The sequence below is a fragment of the Megalops cyprinoides genome, chromosome 24 (assembly GCF_013368585.1).
Source record: "Megalops cyprinoides isolate fMegCyp1 chromosome 24, fMegCyp1.pri, whole genome shotgun sequence".
NCBI classification, from domain to species: Eukaryota; Metazoa; Chordata; class Actinopteri; order Elopiformes; family Megalopidae; genus Megalops; species Megalops cyprinoides.
The window spans coordinates 24,218,100-24,240,062 of NC_050606.1; the positions used below are offsets into that span (position 1 = coordinate 24,218,100).

General features: G+C 44.0%; 1 protein-coding gene across 1 annotated transcript in view; it reads left to right on the plus strand.

Moving 5' to 3' along the window:
• The first annotated feature begins 2,027 nt into the window (after positions 1–2,027).
• Positions 2,028–21,963, plus strand: part of LOC118770954 (protein AF-10-like) — a 50,394-nt gene continuing 30,458 nt past the window's right edge. The window contains exons 1-2 of the mRNA XM_036518741.1: positions 2,028–2,307; positions 3,359–3,889. Coding sequence (XP_036374634.1) covers positions 2,028–2,307; positions 3,359–3,889 — 811 coding nt within the window. The remainder of the gene's footprint in view (positions 2,308–3,358; positions 3,890–21,963) is intronic.

The following is a 21,963-nucleotide window of genomic DNA, read 5'->3' on the forward strand; positions in this document are numbered from 1 at the left end:
GCAGCAGAGGACTTTGCCGCAATGAAAAAAAGGAGAAAATAAAATGTTACCTGGTAGCCTATAAGCTACATTTGATGCCATGTAGGCCTAGCCTTTTTTTAAACAGGCTACAGATGTTACAGGTTACAGATCTTTCGTGATAGCCTACATTTTAGTGGCTAATGTTGAGGTTTTGCTCAATCATTACTGTTCATTTTGCTTAATCATTACTATTCATTAAATAGTCAAACTGATTTGAGGTTGTCATTTTCTCATCAACCTAGGTGTACATTATATTTGTGTTTGTAACATAGACTGTTATTGAAACGTGACCGGTAAGTGTCAAATTTGTCCGGTAAAATATATTCTTTCCAGACACCGGAGCGGCAAGAAAAAATTGTAGTGGAAACCCTGGTGAGGAAGTGCGCTACACATAAGTAAATGTCATTGTTGCCAATTTGTAATTATGTTTTATCCATGTATGAGTTTTTCAGTTCTTGATAATTGTAGTATATTTGGACAATTCCCCTTCATACCACACCAGCCCCCCCCCCCCCCCCCCCCCCCCCCCCCCTCACCCCCACAAGTGTCTGTATATTCCATTTAGTTTAGTGAAAGGAATAGTGATTTCACTGGAGCCTGAGGGACAGTGGGCTGGTCATCTCTGCGTCAGGTTTCTAATAAAGTTATTATATTTATTATATTGTATTTACATTTACTCTCATATTGTTAAAAATTAATATATACATTTTATGTTGTTTAGTAGACCTAACGTTTTCTGAACATACTTTAGATTTGTTCAATATAAAAGTAAAAACAGTTCCAACACAGCTATCATTAGGGGGGAAATTTAAGAGATTTTCAAAATTTCAGAATTATTATGGAGGGGGAAAAAAGTACTACTTTGATTAAAATGGTTATTGTTGTTTACACTTTTTTGTAAATGTAAGTGTGTGCTGCAGAGCTGTACTCCTCAGTAGCAACAGCAGAGCTACACTGTCATCTTATCCAAATGAGTGGGTGAGTGCTGAGCAGGGGGCTGAAGTGTGGTCTTGGAGCAGGTCTTTAAGCTCCTGCAGTTCTCTGACAAACTCTTTGACATGTTTTCTTTCACTGTGGCCAGCTGGTACTTTCCATGCCATTTCAGCACAGCTCTGAGATCTTTGCTTGTAGTTCCATGCTTGCTGCACAGTATTTGTTCTTTATCTGCATTTCATCCCTTAGGCTTTAGCTGCAGGCTTCCTCAGATAGCTAGTCAGCTTTGTTTAAATTCAGTTTAAATTCACTCCATCTCTAGTAGAGCCAGGCTCTCTGAAAATTTCCTCAAATGTAGGGAGACTTGCCTTGTTACTGTGTATTAATACCATGCTGCTGTTGTTGATATTGATAATTTTAAATTAGTTATTTAGGTCATCCATCTCATAGACTGATATGGCTTCCTTGGCTGATACTCTTCTTTTAGTGGGCGGATAATATTTGTATAGGAATGTTTTCCATGCATGTCGGTGACAGGGGGAAATAAGGTTGGTTTTGTTTTTTTTATGTCATTTACATTAGAAAGATCCACAAATAGGCTCTCTGAGTAATCTTATAACAGGATTAGTTTGTAACTTTTTTGCTCCGGTGCCTTTGAGCTCTGGAGGGTACGCAATCTTCATCATGATGTTTGTCCAGCTGTCACAGTTTCTGGTAACATTAATAGGTCAGCTAGCTGGATTTTCTGGGTTAGCAAGGAAACTTTACTAGACTATTTTTAAGATGTATTTGTTCAGTTTCTCTTCTTCATTGATTCATTGGTTTTTTTGTTGTCACGTAGTTGTGTTAAAAAACATTTCCAGCCTTACTTTGGATGATTTCAAAGTTTTTTTTTTTTTTTTTTTTGGAGTATATTTTAAGTGATGCTGGCATGCTGCCATTAATTCTGTGGGCATGAAGTACACATATCATATTCTGTCTCTCTCTCTCTTTTTCTCTTTCTTTCACTCTCTTTCTCTCTGCAGCAGAGCTGCAGCGTTGGTGGGGGTGGGGGTGGAGGGGGAGGTGGGGGCATGCTGACTGTGTGTACCTCCCAGAAGCGGCAAGAGGATGCCAGCTCGGGCCGCTTCACCAACGCCAACTTCCAGGAAGTTCCTTGTCACACAGCAGGCACAGCCAAGGATGGGCCACCTACAGAGGGAAAGGGCACTGAAGGCAGAGGGAAGAAGGCAGGCAGCCATGGCTCAGGGCATAGGGGGCGCAAGGCCACCCCTGGCAAGCCCTCTCTCACTACAGGGGATACAGCAACGCCCCCTACTGCTGCCACCCCTGCCAGCAGCTTGTTTCAGCCAGGTAAAGGGGGGGGGGGGGGGGGCATGCTGACTGTGTGTACTTCAGTTATGCTAAGTAATACGGGAGTGCTTTGGACAGTGCTGTGAGCACGCTCCTGCTCTGTATTGGAAGGAGACTTATTTCCACAGCTGCTGCTACAGTCTTTTGCCCTCTGATTTGAGATCAGCTTCAGAGCTGCTGGAACAGCTGAGTGAGGTCAGCCTTCTGTTTCTATCTGCACAGTCGCATGCAGCAGGGGGTGAAGATGCAGTTCTGTGAAAGTCCTAATGTGGCTTTGCTTCTGAGTTCTAGCTTTCTATGTGTCACTGCCCACCCTGTCTATAACACCTACATGCACGCACAAACACTCACAGACACACACATGCACGTGTCTAGACATATCTACACACACACACACACACACAGATCTGAGGGGGTCCTACCTGTGCAGTAAAGTGTGGAGCTGCAGCTGTGAAAACACACGGGTGCAGAAATGTGTATGAAGCCTAGAGCAGACACTGACAACTCCCTTTGAAATGGCCAGAGTGCTTTCTCTGTCTCTCCCTCAGGTATGGTCTAAGTTAGCTAGGCTAATCTTTTTTTCAGTAGCGTTAGAATTCTCTCATTTATGGCAGAGTTAGCTAGACTGGGCAGTAGTATAGCACAGTGGATAGGAACAGGGCTTGTAATAGAAAGGCTGGTGGTTCAATTTGTAGCTCGTGCACTGCTGTTGTACCCTTGGGTAAGGTACTTAACCTTCAGTTGCGTCAGTAAAATATCTAGCTTTTTAAATGGGTTACATGTAAAAATTGTAACCTATGTAAGTCACTCTGGATAAGCACATCTGCTAAATGACAATAATGTAATGTAGGCTAATGCTTTTTCGGTAGTCTTGGCGCTCTCTCTCCCTTCGGTATGGTAGAGTTAGCTAGGCTAATGCTTTTTGGTAGTAATAGCGCTCTCTCTTTCTCTTTCTCTCTCGCCCTCCCTCTCTTGCTCTCTCTCCCAAGGTTAACTAGGCAAATGCTTTTTCAGTAATGTTCAGTAATGTCTCTCACTCTCTCCCCCTCAGGTGTGCCCTCAGTGGGGAGCAGTGCAGGGGCTAAGGCCAGTACTGTTGTAGTCCCATCCCCAGCCGAGTACCGCAGCATCTCTGAGTCTGACCCACAAAATGAGTCCTCATACCCACAGCTGTCACTAACATGGGGCTCCAAGGTGGGAGCTTTGGGTGGAGCCCCTGAGGTTGTGCCGCCCCTGAGTACCGTGAGCTCCCCAATGTCCATGCCACCTGGCTCTGCCTCCTCTGGGAGAAAGCCTTTTGAGAGCTGTTGGCCTGCGGCATCGGCAAGGTATAAGCGGGCAGCGAAGGGAGAGGAAGGCGCGAAGGTGAAGAAGAAGCGTGGGAAGTGGAGAAACCGCTATGGACCGTGCTGGTCGCTTGAAACCCCCAGCATCCAGGAGCTGTCCAAACACCCGCACCAGCCCCCCTCTGCTGCCCCCACCCCCAGCACCACCAGCAGTGAGGCAGCCAAGGAGGAAACCTCTCTCCCCAGGAATGGGAACTTACACAGCCACAGTGTCAGCTCCTCCCCCATTGGACCAGGTGGGCCCAAAAGCCATTATACACACACTCATAAACCCACTAACCTCTCATTTGCGCTCACACCAGAGAGGCTCACGTCACGTTTTTGCAAGACCAAATCAAGTCTCAAGTCTTTGGTCACAAGTCCAAGTCAAGTCTCAAGTCTCTTATGGTTGTAATAAGCATCCTATCATCTGCTGCATACCCTCCGGTCTGCTTAGAACACTGCATTGCTATATCGAAGGAATTCAAAGCATGTACTGCATTATCATTGCTCCTTTATTTATTAGCATACAATATCAGCATTGATTAGGTGTTTGATATATGATCACTTTAAACAGGCTATTGCAATGCAATATGAAAAAACACACAATGAAAGCTTTCCTTTAAAGTTAATAACTGTATTTTGCAACATTTTTGTTATTTTTTGCTCTGCTCACACAAGATACATGGTGTTGTTCATCTGTGCTGAGGATCAATTATCAAAGAGCATCAATTATCAGTAATTTACTTATTGGCTGGATAGCACAACCTTCTCATGCTTAACATTTTTCAGTGTTTAAATTTCTTTATAGACAGAGGTTATCACAAATGGCACAGCAGCTGCAGGTGTGTTCGCCATGGTCACGGTGTTGTTGCTGCAGCTTACAGTCATCTGTGGCTGTGCGCATGCGTAAAGCTACGCATGATAATAAGTTGTGATCTACTACTTCTGGTGTCTCGGGTGTTGCTCCTTGCTTTTCATGTGCTTTTTGCTTTTATTTATTTCCTTTACTTATTTTAATTACTACTTTTAGTTCTTTTGGATTATTATTTGTATTATTATTCAAATGACGTAGCCTCACACACATTCGTACTTTTAATGCTGTTTCTTTATCAGATAACAGATAACTCGCTACGGACAGCTTCTTCACCCCAGTCCTTCAGACGGGGCCTGAAGACGCACCTCTTCAGACTCTACCTGGACTGACCCAGCACACAATTGCTGCCCCCCCGCCCATCAGTGCTGTCGTAAATTGCTGTGCTTTTTAAATTGTGCTTTTAAATTGTTTCTTGTTGCCGCCTTTACCCTGACGCTCATTTCACCGTTTGAAGTTGTCGAAGTCCGCCGTTTGAAAGCGTATCGTATTAGTTGCCCTATAGGCTGTAATTGTACAAATCTAATAGTACTGCGTCCTCAAACAGACCTTGCTCTCAGCTGAGAACTGTCTCATTGTGGAACTGTACACATCCTGTCCCCGTACTGTCGCTATACTTGCTGTATGCACTTTTGTAAGTCACTTTGGATAAAAGCGTCTGCTAAATAAATAAATGTAAATGTAAATGTAAACACGCTGTATCACTGGCATGACAGAGGTGAACCAAGGACCAGCTGATGAGCCTCCGATGGGGGGCGGCGGGGGGGGGGGGGGGGGGGTTGGTGCTGTAGGCATGACATCCCCGGGGAGCTAAGGAAGAAATATCGAGGCTGCAGAGCTGGAAGGAAACGATGGCTAAGGAAGAGACGGTACAGGCTGTATCTTCTGTCTACCATCATGGGGAATGTGAGATCTGTGGCAAATAAGATGGATTCAATTCAATTCAATTCATTTTTATTTGTATAGCGCTTTTTACAACACAAGTTGTCACAAAGCAGCTTTACATTGTTCCCAGGCCTGAGACCCCCTAAGAGCAAGCCAACAAGGCAACAGTGGCAAGGAAAAACTCCCTATCAGGAAGAAACCTTGAGCAGAACCGGGCTCATGGGGGGGCCCATCTGCTTCTGGCCGGCACTGGGCAGATAAAGTACATTGCATAATTTTGTGTCTAACTCTAAGACATTTGTGATTGACAAACAATAGCAGTTAACAGTAGAGTGATTATAAGAATGTCTTCTAGGATGTCCGGGTCTTGGAATGCAGTTGGCTTTGATGGGCAGGGCAGCGAGGTAGCAGGACTGGAAAACGAGATGAGACGCTTGGGCTACAGCTCCGGACAGGAGCCCGGAGCAGGGAATAGGAAGCAAACAGAAAACAGTGGTTAGTGGATGATAAGAATGGCAGGGATGTAGAACAGAGAGGCAGGAGAGGAGGGGCAGAGAAAAAGGTGTGCAACAAGGAAAGACCCCGGCAGGCTAACATTATGGCAGCATAACCTAGGGGACGGGAGGCAAGGGACCGGCATAGTCATGAGGGCGACCCTAAGACAGTCAACACCAGATCACGGCACAGGGTCCATGAAAGCAATGACCACTTAGTCCACCAGAGACTCTATGATCCACGCCAGCACCAGGCCATGTCCCTCAGCTGAAGGATTTACTATATAGATATGTTTTGAGCCTAGACTTAAAGGTGGAGAGAGAGTCTGTTCCCCGAATCTCAGAGGGTAAACTGTTCCACAGGAGAGGGGCTTGATAGGAAAAGGCTCTACCGCCTACAGTAGTTTTGCCCACTCTTGGAATGGTGAGAAGCCCGGCATTTTGGGAGCGAAGGGCTCTCTGCGGAAGATATGGATGAAGAAGGTCCTTAAGATAGGGGGGGGCAAGCCCATTTAAAGCCTTAAATGTGAGTAAGAGTATTTTAAAAATGATCCGGTATTTAATAGGTAGCCAATGGAGAGAGGCCAGAACTGGGGTGATGTGCTCAAAGCGTTTAGTTTTAGTTAAGATTCGAGCAGCTGCATTTTGCACCAGCTGAAGGGGTTTTAATGAGACGTTTGCACATCCTGACAAGAGGGCATTACAGTAGTCTAATCTGGATGTTACAAAGGCATGGATTAGTTTTTCAGCGTCGTTAATTGATACGATTTTCCTGATTTTAGCAATATTTCTCAGATGGAAGAAGGCAGTCCTAGAGGTGTTAGTTATGTGAGTTTCAAAGGAGAGCTCGGAATCAATAACAACACCAAGGTCTTTGATGGCTGCACTCGGGGCAAGGGAGACACCATCAAGGTCCAATGTAAAATGAGTGAGTTTGCTCCTGATTGAATTTTGGCCTATGACCAATATTTCGGTTTTGTCCGGGTTGAGGAGGAGAAAGTTTCGGGCCATCCAATTCTTTACATCTGCTAGGCAGGCCTCCATGTTTGAAATATTCAGAGGGACATCGGGTTTGACTGATATGTATAACTGAGTGTCATCCGCGTAACAGTGGAAATTAATGTCATGTTTACGGATGATATCGCCAAGAGGCAACATGTATAACGAGAAGAGCAGAGGTCCAAGCACAGATCCTTGAGGTATACCATATTTTACTCTGGAACGAGCGGAGGATTCGTTGCTGATGGAGACAAACTGATATCGTTCTGATAGATAAGATCTAAACCAAGATAGGGCATGTCCGCTTATGCCAACCAGGTTTTCGAGGCGGTCAAGGAGGATACAATGATCGATGGTATCAAAGGCTGCACTTAGGTCTAGTAGCACAAGAAGAGAGATACAGCCATTGTCACAGGAGAGTAGAAGGTCATTGAGCACTTTCAGGAGGGCGGTTTCCGTGCTGTGGTGAGGTCTAAATCCGGACTGGAAAACTTCCAAAATGTTGTTAGAGTGTAAAAAGGCACAGAGTTGCTTTGATACCGCTTTTTCCAGAATTTTTGAGAGGAATGGAAGGTTCGAGATGGGCCTATAGTTTGACAGGTCATTGGGATCAAGATTAGGCTTTTTCAGAATAGGCTTGATAACTGCTACTTTAAAGGGCTGAGGTACGTGTCCAGACATAAGAGAGGCATTGATAAGATCTAATAGTGGTTTGCCAATTGCAGGCAATAGCTGTTTTAGGAAGCCAGTTGGTATGGGGTCAAGTTGGCTGGTAGAGTTATTAGATGAATTGAGAAGAGAAGAAAAGTCGCCAAATTCAATGGGTATAAAAGAGTCGAAGCGCGAGGCGGGCCTAATAGACATGTCTACATAATCTGGAACGGGACTGGCCAGGCAGGAACCAGAAGTTGATGAGAATTTTTGTATTGTGTCTCTTATCTTTAAGATTTTACTGTCAAAGAAGTTCATGAAGTCACTGCTACTATAAATTGCTGGTATGGTAGGGTTAACTGATGCAGGACTCTTGGTTAATCTGGCGATAGTGCTAAACAGGTACCTAGGATTGTCCTTGTTTCTCTCAATAAGAGTAGAGAAATATTTGGATCTGGTAGCTGTGAGGGCATGCTTGTAATTTAGGAGGCTTTCCTTCCACGCCAGGAGAAAAACCTGTAGTTTGGTGGAGCGCCATTTTCTTTCGAGTTTTCGTGTGGCTTGTTTGAGAGCACGAGTATGGTCGTTATACCAAGGTGCTAGCTTCTTGTCTGTGATTTTCTTCCTTTTGAGGGGAGCAACGGCATCTAGAGTTTTACGCAAAGTAGAGTCGATTCTGTCCGCGAGTAGATTAATTTCAGTTGAGCTGGGGTTTGAACTAGAGGAGATTTCGTTGTGCAGGTAGTATGATGTAGGGAGCTCGTCGATAAAGGCATTTGCTGTAAGAGAGCAAAACGTGCGCCTGGAAGAAAATCTAGGCTCCGAGTATGTGAAGCACGTTAGTGGTAAATTGAAAGAGATGAGATAGTGGTCGGATAACACAGGATTGTGTGGCATGATTTCCACCTGGTTAATGTCTGCTCCATATGTGAGGACCAAATCAAGAGTATGGTTGCGGTAATGTGTGGGTTTGTCCACAGCTTGATAGAGTCCAATGGATTCGATGATGGACAAAAATGCTGTTCTGAACGGGTCATGTTCATTATCCATATGGACATTAAAGTCGCCTACTATTACAGCTTTTTCTATATTGACAACCAGGTCAGATAGAAAATTGGCAAATTCCGATAAGAAAACACTGTAAGGGCCAGGTGGCCTGTAAACAATAACAAGGGTAAATAGCTGAAATGCAGTCTTGTCAGGATGTGCAAAGCTAAGTACTAATAGTTCAAATGAATGGAAGTTATAGCCAGGTTTAAGGGTGGCACAGAGTTTGGAGCTATGTGTGGATGAGTTAACATCACTCAGGAAGAGCGAGAGTGTGTTTTGTGAGGGCTGTGTTGTGTGTTTCACGGAAACATGGCTGCATACCGACAACATACCGGACTCCATAATGAGTTTGACCGGCTTTCAGCTGGTGCGAGCGGACAGGAGTTGCAGCAAGAGTGGTGAAAGGAAAGGGGGGGAATCACGCTCTACATAAACAACAGATGGTGCAACCCTGGACACACCATGGTAAAAGATTGTGTGTGCAGCCCGGACATCGAACTGCTAGCTGTAAGTCTCCGTCCATATTACTTGCCTAGAGAGTTTTCCCAGGCCATTGTTGTTGGTGTCTACATTCCTTCTGCGGCTAACGCAGCGCGGGCTGGTGATGTCATCAGCTCGACTATTGCGAGACTACAGACACAGCACCCCAGTGCCTTCATAGCGATCTCTGGGGATTTCAACCATGTCACCTTGGAAACAACCCTGCTCACCTTTAAACAGTTTGTGGAATGTAACACAAGAGAAAATAAGACATTGGACCTGCTGTATGCTAATGTCAAGGACGCATACAGCTCCATAGCTCTCCCTCCCCTTGGTCGATCGGACCATAACCTGGTCTACCTCAAGCCGACATACAAACCTGCCGTCCAGTGGCAACCTGTGACCACCAGGACTGTACAGAGATGGTCATAGGAAGCTGTTGAGAGTCTACAGAGCTGCTTTGAGGAAACAGATTGGGATGTGCTCTGTGATTCACATGGGGAGGACATTGACGGACTCACAGACTGCATAACAGACTACATCAACTTCTGTGTTGATAATGTGGTCCCCACAAAGACTGTGAAGTACTTCCCCAACAACAAACCCTGGGTGACCAAGGACATTAAAGCGGTGCTAAACAGGAAGAAGGCAGCATTTAGGAGTGGAGACAGGGAGGAGATGAGGAAGGTGCAGATAGAATTGAGGGAAAAGATCACGGAAGTCAAGGAGGGCTACAGAAGGAGGCTGGAGAGCGACAAAAAACACAAGGGAGGTGTGGAGTGGCATGAAAGCCATCACTGGCCAGAGAAAGGTGACTGGCCATGGTATAGAAGGTGGTGTGGATGAGGCCAATGAGTTAAATCTGTTTTTTAACAGGTTTGATGATGCGGCTTCTGCCCACCCCTCCCAACCCCTGGGCCTATCCTGCGACTCCACCCCTCAACCTGCTCCATCTGCTCCACCTCCACAACTCCTCTCAATGACTCCCTGTGTTCTGGACCCTCCACCCCCACCTTCCTCCCCCTGCTCCCCTCCTCCATCAGGGCTCTCTAACAGCTCCACAGGGCCAATCACCTTCTCTGCAGAGGATGTAAGAAGGGAGCTGAGCAGGCTAGTAGCACCAGTAGACTCAACAAGTTCATCAAGAAAGCTGTGTCTGTCCTGGGAGTGGAACTAGAGTCTCTGGGGGAGGTGGAGGAGAGGACGATGCTGCAGAAACTATGCAGTATCATGGACAATGCCTCTCACCTCCTGTATGCCACACTGCACTTGTATCAGAGCGTCTTCAGCAGCAGGCTGAGACCACCGAGATGCACTACAGAACACCACAGGAAGTCATTTCTTCCTGTGGCCATCAAACTGTACAACTCCTCCCCCTTCTGCAGGAAGAACAGGTGAAGCAGTAAGAAATGCACAGTACTTTTTTTTTTCCCCCCAACATCTACCTGGTGTAATATACATACCTCATCAGAAATATAATACTGTGCAATATGTGAGTCAATATTAGCAAACACTTGTGCAATACTCATATACAGCTAATGGTTGTGCAATACCTTGCTACTTGAATATAGTCGTACTTATTTATATATTATTTTACTCTCTATTTATTACATTGCTTGCCTACTCTGTCTTATTTTATTCTATTATGTTTTTATTTTTATTTTGTATCTTCATTGCTGCATTGTTTTGTTTTTGATATTGTAAGTGAGCAATTTCCGGCACAGTAATTTAGTTTTTAATCTTATCAGCTGTTTAGCGTGTATGCTAACACCAGTAGAATTAGAACACGAGATCGGAAAAATTCTAGGTAATTTTAGAGGTAAGCTTAGAGGAAACAGCGATTTAACATTAAAAAATATAGCGAATGCGGTGGTGAAAACTATTAGAAGCGTAATAACGCTAATGAAAACATAATGAACCATGTAACGTAACACGTGCACTACACAGCATAAAATATGTTTTGGCTGTTTGAACTATTGGCTGTTTGCTCTGGCTCTTGCTCTTGCTCTTGCTCAATTGCTCTTGCTCGATTGCTCTAGCTTGGACGAGTTCCTGCTGTGTTTGTGCTGTGTTTGTTTGTGTTGTGTTTGTGGAGTGGTTTCTGTGCTATTACATTCAATAGGATAAAAATAAAAATTGGTGCTATTTACCTAGCTATTACATAAGGTAGGTCTGATCTGCTCCTAAAGTTGAATCTTTTGTTGCTATTAGGGGACAGAGAGGGAATTTTCCACTTTTTTTCCTCTGTCGCAGCTAATTCGGTTCTAGCCGACGAGAAGTTTTTTGTGGTTTTTCGCCCTCTCAGGAGCAAATCTCTAAATAATTGAGCAGCACACTTTAGCTAGCTATCCGGGTAGTTTAGCTAGCTAGCCGGTTCGCTTGTTTACCTTTTTCTACTATTTTTCAACGTCAGATTTTAGGATATTCTGATTCTGGTTGTGTTAACGCGTCTGCTGAACTGTAAACATAGTTTTGTTGTATTAGGCTAAGTGGCATTTCTTGCGCTTGATTTCTGCCTTTGACTGTTCTGAGCCACCTTGGTGCTTTTAGCACGTTTTAGCTGGTAATTCTGTCTCGGCAGTAAATCCTTACTTAGGGAAAGCGTTTTCAGTTAGGGGAAAAATGTGACCAAAACTGTGCAAGAGTTGCCGGATGATCGGATTTCTGGAGGGAGACCTCCAGAATGAGTTCATCTGCAACTGTTGCCGACTTGTTGAGCACTTGGAGAACAAGATTCTTGATCTTGAGGCCCAACTAGCTGGACTCCACAGTAATCCTGAATTGTTAGAGTTCCAGGAACTGATTAGTACGCCCTATAGAGAGATAGTGTGCTCACCCAAACCGGGCAGGACGAGTTGGCCCACGATCCTGAGAGTGGAAGAACTGAAGAGCCCCAGGGCACCCAGGTGACCTCATCCACCAAGAAAAGGGAGTTGGTGATAGTGGGGGATTCAATCATTAGAGGGGTAGATAGCATAGTGTGTTCGTGCAACAAGGAGTCTCGCATGGTCTGTTGACTGCCTGGTGGCCAGGTTGGAGACCTCCGGACAAGCTCCTGGCCAGAGCGGGGGAGGATGCAGTGGTCATGGTCCATGTTGGAGCCAATGACATAGGAAAGGGTAGGTTTGGGGTTCTGCAAGAAAAATTTATTGAGCTAGCGGGGAAGATAAGGAGCAGAACCTCCACGGTAGTCTTCTCTGGAATTCTACCAGTACCACGTGCAAGCAAAGAGAAACAAGCCTTTATTTGGAGGTTTAACACGTGGCTACAAACCTGGTGTAGGAAAGAGGGGTACAGGTTTATGGGGCACTGGGACTCCTTTTGGAACAGGGGTGACCTGTACAAGCGGGACCGGTTGCACCTGAACCAGAGGGGTACCGCTGCACTGGGCCAGCGTATGCTTAGGGTAGCAGAGGGTTATTTAAACTAGGGTCTGGGGGGGCAGGGAGTTTATACAGTCAGATGGGTAGGGATAGACAGACTGCCGGAATAGAACACACCATGGCTAAATATTTTATTAGTAGAGAGGAAACAATGTTTGTAAATCAGTCAGAGCACCACTGTATTAGAGATGGCTCTGTGCAGTTGGGGGCGGGGGTGAAGGGCAGGAGAGGCACACGTGGTACCCTGAAATTCCTCTGTTTAAATGCTAGAAGCATAAAAAATAAAATTCTCGATCTGGAAACCGTTATGAGTAATAGTAACTTTGATGTTGTTGGGATTACAGAGACGTGGCTTGGTGCAGGGGATGGGGATGAGTACAGCGTAGAGGGATACAAGCTGTTAAGAAAAGAATCAATAGGAGAGGAGGAGGCGTAGCTCTCTATGTAAAGGATCATCTTAATACTCAGGAAATACCAGGAATGGAGCCCCTTGGTGTTAGTGAAGACATATGGATTAAGATATTGGGGGAAAATGAAAAAGGTCTGAATGTTGGAGTATGCTATAGGCCACCAGCCTCAGACAGCAATGTCAGTAGTATGCTCTTTGATAACATTAAACGAGCATGTCAGGAGGGTGAGACAATAGTAATGGGGGACTTCAATTACCCTTCAATTAATTGGGAAGCTGTGTCAGGTCAAAGTAAATGTGAGGAAGAGTTTTTGGATGTTGTAAATGACTGACTGTTTTTTGATACAGTCTGTTACGCAACCCACGAGAGAGAACACAATCCTAGATCTGGTTCTGTGTAATAATCCTGATAGAACCGGCAGTATTGAGGTAGGGGAACCACTCGGTACAAGTGACCATAGTTCAATTACATTTGAAGTTTTTTGGCAAGTTAAGTCTGCATTCTCCAATGCTAGAGTATTCAACTTTAGGCAAGCTGACTTTATTAAGATGCGTGATTATACAAGGAATATAAACTGGGTACCTCTTCTAGGTGGTAAAACTGTGAAAGAAATGTGGTGCATATTTAAAACGATTATTCTGGATGTACAGAGTAAATTCATTCCGCAAGTGAGAAAAGGAAAGCTGAAAAAGAAGCATCCACAGTGGATGAAGTCACTACGGAACAGTTTGAAACAAAAAAGGAAATTATTTAGAAAATACAAGTTGGAGAGCTCAGATAGTAATAAGATTGAATACAGTAATATGCGAGCTCAAGTTAAGAAAAAAATAAGGGAAGCTAAAAGGTGTTTTGAAAAACAGATTGCACTAGATGCAAAGAGCAATTCTAAATGTTTTTTTTTCAATATTATGGTCAAAAAAGGATAGTTAAGGATGAAATAAGAGGTATAAAAAATAAGGATGGGGTTATGGTTTATGATGACAAAGATATTGCTGATACACTAAACAGTTACTTTGTGGAGAGTTTCACTAGTGAAGTGTTTTTGCATATGCCTTCAGGTGCAGTCAGTTCTCAGAGACTTATGGAGGAAATTGATTTAAATGATGCAGAAGTACTAGATAAACTTCAAAAACTTAAAACAAATAAGGCAGCAGGCCCTGATGGAATATATCCAAGAGTTCTCAGAGAACTAGCAGAGGTGGTTTACAAGCCTCTGACAGTTATTTTTAAGCAATCCCTTAAAACTGGAGAAATACCAGATGACTGGAAACATGGCAGTGTAGTACCTATCTACAAGAAAGGAGACCGGACTGAACCAGGAAATTATAGGCCTGTCAGCTTAACTTGTATCGCATGCAAAATACTGGAATCCATCATTAGGGATAAAAGAAAGCAGACTGTAACTGTGGGAGGAATTGTATCAGAGCAGGGCCCTGTACGAAGTGGAGTCCCGCAGGGATCGGTGTTGGGGCCTTTGCTATTTCTTATATACATAAATGATCTTGATGCAGAGGTTAGTAGTAAAATAGTAAAATTTGCAGATGACACAAAACTAGGGGGTCTAGCCAACAGTATAGAATCAACTAAGGTAATACAGGAAGACCTAAACAGCATCCAAAAGTGGGCAGATACCTGGCAGATGACATTCAATTTAGATAAATGTAAAGTCTTGCATGTAGGAAATAAGAACCTTAGACAAGACTACTTCATGGGTGGGAAAAAAACTAGAATGTGATCAATTTGAAAAGGACTTGGGAGTAATGGGTGACCCAAGCTTAACAGGATCTAGGCAGTGTGCTGTAGCAGTAAAAAAGGCCAACAGGATGCTGGGATATATATAGCTAAAAGTATTGAGTATAAATCTAAAGAGGTTATATTGAAATTATACAATGCCTTAGTCAGACCGCACCTGGAATACTGTGTGCAGTTCTGGGCACCGCACTATAAAAAAGATACCGAAGCTCTAGAAAAGGTTCAAAGAACGGCAACTAAATTAGTTCCTGGCATGAAATATAAAAGCTATGAGGAAAGACTCAAGTTACTTAACCTATGTAGACTAAGCGAGAGGAGGCTTAGGGGTGATTTAATTGAGGTATTTAAATTTATAAAAGGAATCAATAAGGTTAACTATAATAGATTCTTTAGGGTGAGTTCAGTCTGTAAAACAAGAGGACATAAATGGAAACTAGTTAAGAATAAGTTCCGCACTGATGTAAGGAAATATTATTTTACACAAAGAGTTATCAATACATGGAATAGGTTGCCAGGTCATGTAGTTGAGGCAGAGACCCTTGCTGTGTTCAAGTCTAGACTTGATGCAGTTTTGGATACTCTTTAATTAAGAAATGGCGAGCTTAGTTTGGCTGAATGGCCTGTTCTCATCATCATATGTTCTTATGTGTGAAAGGGTTAATGTTAATGCCCCAAAAAAAATATTGTGATTGCTCACAAGTCTCAAATGTCGAGTCCGAATCGAGTCTCAAGTCTTTTGAGGACGGGTCGCAAGTCAAGTCTCAAGTCACTGTGTGTGTGACTTAAGTGTGACTTGAGTCCAAGTCACAAACTCGAGTCCCCATCTCTGGCTCACACATACACACACCCTAACCTTTACTCACACACACAAACACACACACAAAGCTGTGCTCATTCACACACACCAGCTCACACACACACAAACACACCCCTTCCCGGCTCAGTTTTTTGCATCTACTGTGCAAATGCTCAGTATGGCTTTGTACTGATCATGTGGCTCAGTGGAGCCGCTGTTAGGATTATGTGTTAAGCTCCTGTGAATTACCACATTTCTGTCACATCCAGAGGAACTTGTTTTTTTCTCTTTGCCATTAGTGTATTTTGTGTATGATGAAGGCAGGTGGTTTCCTAGTTTTAAGTGTTGGTGTTTTTATGTTATAGCAGTGTTCATTTAAATTTGCATTCATTCATTTGACAGATGGTTTTATCCAAAGCGAGTTTTGAGTGAGGCTGTGTACAACACAAGGAAAAAAAACAATATTAGAAGTGCAATATGACCAAGTTTCGATAGTTGGCCAGACAAGGTACAAGCTAGATGGTAGAGATAAATTTTGGTAGAGATTGAATTTTTTGTATGGAAAACAGTTTGTGAAGAAATTGCTTTAGGTGGTAGTGTTTTAGGGATTCAGGTGAGCATGGAAGAGCTCTGTCTTCAGAGTTTTCTTGAAGATAGTGAGGGACTCAGCAGAATGGATGAAGTGTGGAAGTTCATTCCGCCATCAGGGGACAATGGCAGAGAAGGTTCTGGAAAGTGATGTTGTACCACGATGTGATGGGACCACCAGGTGCTGTTCGGTCGACCGTCGCTTTGCGCTTTCGCACATAACTTATTTTATGCTATGTAGCATGTGGTACATGGTTGTTATGTTTTCATTAGCCTTATTAAGCTTTTCATAGTTTTCACCGCCGCATTTGCTATATTTTTTAATGTTAAATTGCTGTTTTCTCAAAGCTAGAATTAGCTAGAATTCTTCCAATCTCGTGTTATAATCTCACTGGTTTTAGCATACACTCTACACAGCTAATCACACCAGTGTGACCATACGCACAAAAGGGTTCAGGCACCGGTACCATTTTAACAGTATCACTTTAGCATTGGTATCGGAAAAAACCCAGACGTGAACTCCTGCTCCCACTGAACCCAGTACTCCCTCTTGACCTCCTTGCTGCCGCTTGTTTGCCCTGTAACATTAGCTGCCGCTGGCTGATAAACGTTATCAGTATTACTTGCTTATCCTTCATTCTCCACCACCTCAATCCCTCTTTTTTTCGCCTCGTTTATCAACGGCATCACAATTTTTGGGCTTTTTAAAGAAACTCCACTGCCATGACATTTTGCAATGGTATGTAGCGATATGGCCTACCAATGCGATGGCTAAAGCAAGCTAGACAAAGAGGTCATGCACGTGAGATCAAAGACAAGACTAGACAATAGCTAATTAATATGTACACTCGCCACCAACTGCACAGGGGTGTGAATTACTTAAAGTTACGGTAGATTGCCCTCAGTGTTCTGATCTGTCAAAATGATGAATGGCCTTCGGATTTTTCCATCATTGTTAAAAAAAATTCTGTCAATGACGGAAAATATTTGGTTAATGCGACCTCTGGAGTTTAGTGGTCGGGAGGGAACATAGATTTGTAGTAGTGAGTTCAGGTAGGTCGGTGCAGTTTTGTTGCATGTTGTGAATGCAAGAATCAAGGCCTTGAACTTGATGTGGGCAGCTACAGGGAGCCAGATGAGCGAGACAAAGAGTGGAGTGCTTCTTCATCCAGGCTGAGATGTCTGAGAGGCAAGCTGAGATCCATGTTCACTGTGGGGCCATCAGGTTGGAATGAGATGTAGAGCTGGGCATCATCAGCAGAACAGTGGTAGGAGAAACCATGTGCCTGAATCATTGGACCTAGTGAGGTTGTGTGTAGTGAGAAGAGGAGGGGGCCCAGCACTGATCCCTGAGGTACCCTGTTGGTTATCCAATGTGACTTAGATACCCCACCCCTCCAAGATACCTTGAAGGATCTACTGGTGAGGTAGGACTCAAACCAGGGAAGTGTGGTACCAGTGATGGCCAGATCAGCAAGAGTGGACAGGAGCATCTGGTGATTCACTGTGTCGAAGGTAGCAGAAAGTCTAGTAGAATGAGGATCAATGACCTGGAGGCAGCTCTTGCAACCGCTTGGTGTTGACAACAGACTGCAGGACTGTGTCAGTGGAGTGGCCAGTTTTGAAACCAGATTGTTTGGCATCCAACAGGTCATTGCGGGAAAGGAAAGCAGAAACCAGGGTGAAAACAACTTGATCTTGTCCAGTCTGTTTTGAGCAGTGGTGTACCTGAGCCTGCTTAAATGCAGTGGGGAAAGTACCAGTAGTGAGTGCAGCTAAGAGTGTGGGAGAGATGCCTTGTAGGAGATGGGAGAGGATGAGTTCCAGGGGCACAGGTGGTGAGTTGGTTGGTGAGGAGAGGCTGGAGATGTCAGCCTCAGAGATAGTGGAGAAATAATTAAATTAATAATCATGATAAAAATGACCACATCAATAGTTAATCTTAAATCAAATTACAATATTATCCATTTAGCTAACTAAACAAATAACACTGTTGATTCAACTAAGAGATGAAGGCATTTGGAATTCTGATCAGCAGAGGTTGGCAGCATTCATTCCACGTGTAACATTACAACACACAACCTTGGAAAAATAAGGCATTTATTGAAATATAAAATCAGAGTCAGAAGGCACATGTATGTACAGTAAATGGAGCACATGTACATGTTTACACTGATGTGTAGATTTATCTGAATGTCTTGCGCAAGTGTATGTGTGTGTGTTCCTTTGTTCTGAGTGGCGCGTGTGCTGCTCGTGCTTGCTGAACACACGTGTTCAAAGAGAACAAAGGAACATGTGTGTGGCGGCGAGTTTGAGTTGCCTATGTGCATGTGTGAACAAACATAACGTCTGTTTGGTACAGGATATGTTCGGACAATTGATAATTGCGGGGTTATTCTGTGTGGATTAAAAGGAGATAGCGGGGTTTGTAAGACGATACGCAAGACCCTACGTCTCTGTGTGGTATCTTAACGAACCCTGCGCGGTGAATAGTGTGACAAATCAGTTAGGAACAATGAAACATGGCTAGTTACATTACTCGTAATGATTTGAAACATGGATGTACAACATTCATCGATGTAGCTAACAATCGGGTGTTTAGCTATGCAAAGTCCTATGCCCAGGGTTAACAGCCTACTGTAGCTCATTAAATGATGTTCCAAGCTGGCGGTTCCGTCGTCGGGGAGCCAGGGCTGGTCTGGTTCAGTGGAGGTTTCTTTCGGGAGACGCGTTGAGGTGGATCCGGTTGCACCTTTGTCTCCGGCTAGTAACAAGTTCGCGCTGATCTGATCACTGGTGCTGAAACTCGGCTCTTGCGTTATTGATCTCTGCTAGCAATTTGTCACTAGCTTGGAGGATCTGCTTTCCGTGTCCCGTCCGCATGGTGCGGCCTTCGGGAGAGAGTGAGTGATACGTCCGTCTTTATCGGACGCACGCAGCAAGAGAGTATGTCTGTCTTCTTCGGACATCTGCAGCAAGAGAGTAAGAAGCAAGAGAAAGGGCAAACGGTACGTCCGTCTTCTTCGGACGTACAAAACAAGAGAGGGAGCAAAGGAATGCAGAGGTCATAAAACTGCAACATCACGTCCCGTGAGATCGTGTTTCACATTAAATGCGATTTATGCATTACTGTCCATAAAAGTTGAACAAATAAAATGAACAAATCTATCTGTGGACAGCACTGTACCTACACGTGTCAGGATGAGGTTCAGCTGGTTGCCCACTTTGTGAATCGCTGTGGTGCAGAGATGTTTCAGGTTGAAGGAGGCCAGTGGAGTAAGGAAGTCTGCAGTCTGAGGTTTGTCGAGGTGGATGTTCAGGTCTCTGAGGACCACAAGTGGGCTGGCATCTTCTGGAAAGGAGGATAGTAGCATGTCCAGCTCTTCAATGAAGTTGCCCATATAGATATTGGTGGACAATGTATAACAACAAAATAGATTTTGACAGGTGCACTAACAGTGATTGTATGGTATTTGAAGGAGGTGCTGTTGCAAAAAGAGAGAGGAGTGAATTTCCAGGTGTTGGAAATTAGCAAACCTGTACCACCTCCGTGCCTAGTTGGACAAGGAGTGTGGGAGAAGGCAAAGTCGGTGGGGAGAGCTGCAGGAGTTGCAGTCTCTTTACAGATCCACGTCTCAGTCAAAGCCAGAACTTGGAGGGAGGACTGGGTGGCGAAGGCAGTGATGAAATCCGTTTTGACCGCAGATTGGCAATTCCAGAGCCTAACAGAAGTGGAGGGGTGTACCTGAGGAAGCAGGCAGAGACCTCAGGTTGCCCAGATTGCGCTTCCTTCCATGAATGAAACGAGAGCTGTCTGTGGTGAATAACAGGGATGTACTGAAAGCACATGTTACTAACTGATGGCGAAGCACAAAAAACAAAAGGGAAAAATGTGAACTTTATACTTGCCGTTTATAAAGTGCCTTGCTGGTTCCTTGGTGGACTCGCACAGGTAGGTCTTTACACGGGTAGGTCTTCACACGAGGAGGGCTTTACATGAGGGCTGACGCTTCCGTGTTAGTGCCAATGAAATCTTAAAATAGCTACTATAATTATGCTACACAAGTGTTCGCAGCTGAGGATGCCTATTTAATTAGCACAACAAAGTTTTAATGAATGAATCACTATCTCGTGACTGAAACTGCAGCACTGCAGAAACTAGCAATTCTTAGCACAGAGCTTGATTAACTAAATTAGCAGTAATACTTGGCAAAGAACAATAAACAAAACAGCGGTAATGCACTACAAACTCCTTGCTAGCAACAGCACTAGTCTGACTACACTGAAACAAGTAAACGGCACTTACAACTACTGCAGACTCCTGGTGACAGATCGCTTGTCCATAGATGCTGTGTTCATAGATGCTGTCTGTTACAGATTTAACACCTACCTTTAGCATCTGTTTCTCCTAATTCTCCAGTTAAAAATTCAACTAAATGCATGTTTCCTCTCATATGACTATATGATTTGGCAACCGAATTAAAAAGCGTTGGGTATGAAACTGGCAAGCTAGAGATTTTAACAGAGTCCAAGATAAAGTGGCAGTTACTGGGGAGACAGTGTGGGGCAGGAATGTTGGGGCATTTAAACACTGGCTTTTATTGCAAATGAAGAAAAGGCCAATTTTCAGGGCCTCTGAGTACAGAGCAAGCAAAACAGAGGAGGAAAACCAGCAGCAGCACATATAGGACAAGAAATGGCTGGGGGTGCGTTCACTAGCGCTCCATGCACCCACGTGTCACTTGCTGGCATCGGAGTGCAGCAGTATCCAGCACTCAGCTGCATTCAGGTGCCTGTCATGACTTTGAAAAGAGCTTCTGCTTCAGGGTGTGTGGAGTATGGGTTGGAGCAAGACAGTGTGGCACACAAAAGGATTTTATGGACCAAGCATAGGAACAATAGAATGTACATAATTAAATAACCCATCTAAATGTACACTGCTGAGCACTCTGGTTATGAGAAATGCTGTTGTGTCAACTGGATGGAGTGATCAAAAAAAACTGTTACAGAATTATTCCTATTCCTACTACTCCTTTGATACTTTGTGTGACTGCAGCTGTAAGGCATTATTCCTTTTAAAGGCTGTCAAGTGCACTTAACCACTATAGCACAGTATTTTCAGAGGTAGGCATGAGAGATTCAGTAGCCTCAGTATTGCAATATGGAAATCCAAGCAACATCTTCTATACTTCTGCCTCCAGCCTGTCCTGTCCAGCTTCAGATAACGTAGAGATGTCCACTAGGCCAGCCACATGCCTTGACTCTTTCACCCCCATTGAATTTAGCGAATTCTGACAAGATTCTTAAAACAGCTGCTTACCTGAAATTGGCACACTGTTATTAAATCTTATCAATGCCTCCCTTATGTCTGGACATGTACCTCAGTCCTTCAAATTAGCAGTCATCAACCCTGTTCTGAAGAAGCCCGTTCTAGATCTAGACCTGCCAAACAACAGGCCCATCTCAAATCTCCCATTCCTTTCAAAAATCTTAGGAAGAGTGGTAACAAAGCAACTTTGCTCCTTTTTACAGTCCAGTAATATTCTGGACGTCTTTCAGTCTGGGTTTATACCGCATCACAGCATGGAAACCACTCTCCTAAGAGTACTTAAGAACCTACTTCTCTCCTCTGACAATGGCTGTATCTCCCTGCTTGTGCTCCTAGACCTAAATGCAGCCTTCAATACAATCGATCAGCTTACTCTCTTAGACCGACTTGAAAACCTGATTGGCATAAGTGGAAAGGCTCTATCCTGGTTCAGGTCTTATCTGTCAGAGCGTCATCACTTTGTCTTTATTAACAAGGAGTCTTCCAACCACTCCAGAGAGACATGGAATACCATCAGGATCTGTGCTTGGACCTTTGCTCTTTTCTTTATACATGGTGCCTCTTGGCAATATCATCCGTAACCATGGCGTTAATTTCCACTACTATGCAGATGATACCCAGTTATACATATCGGCCAAAC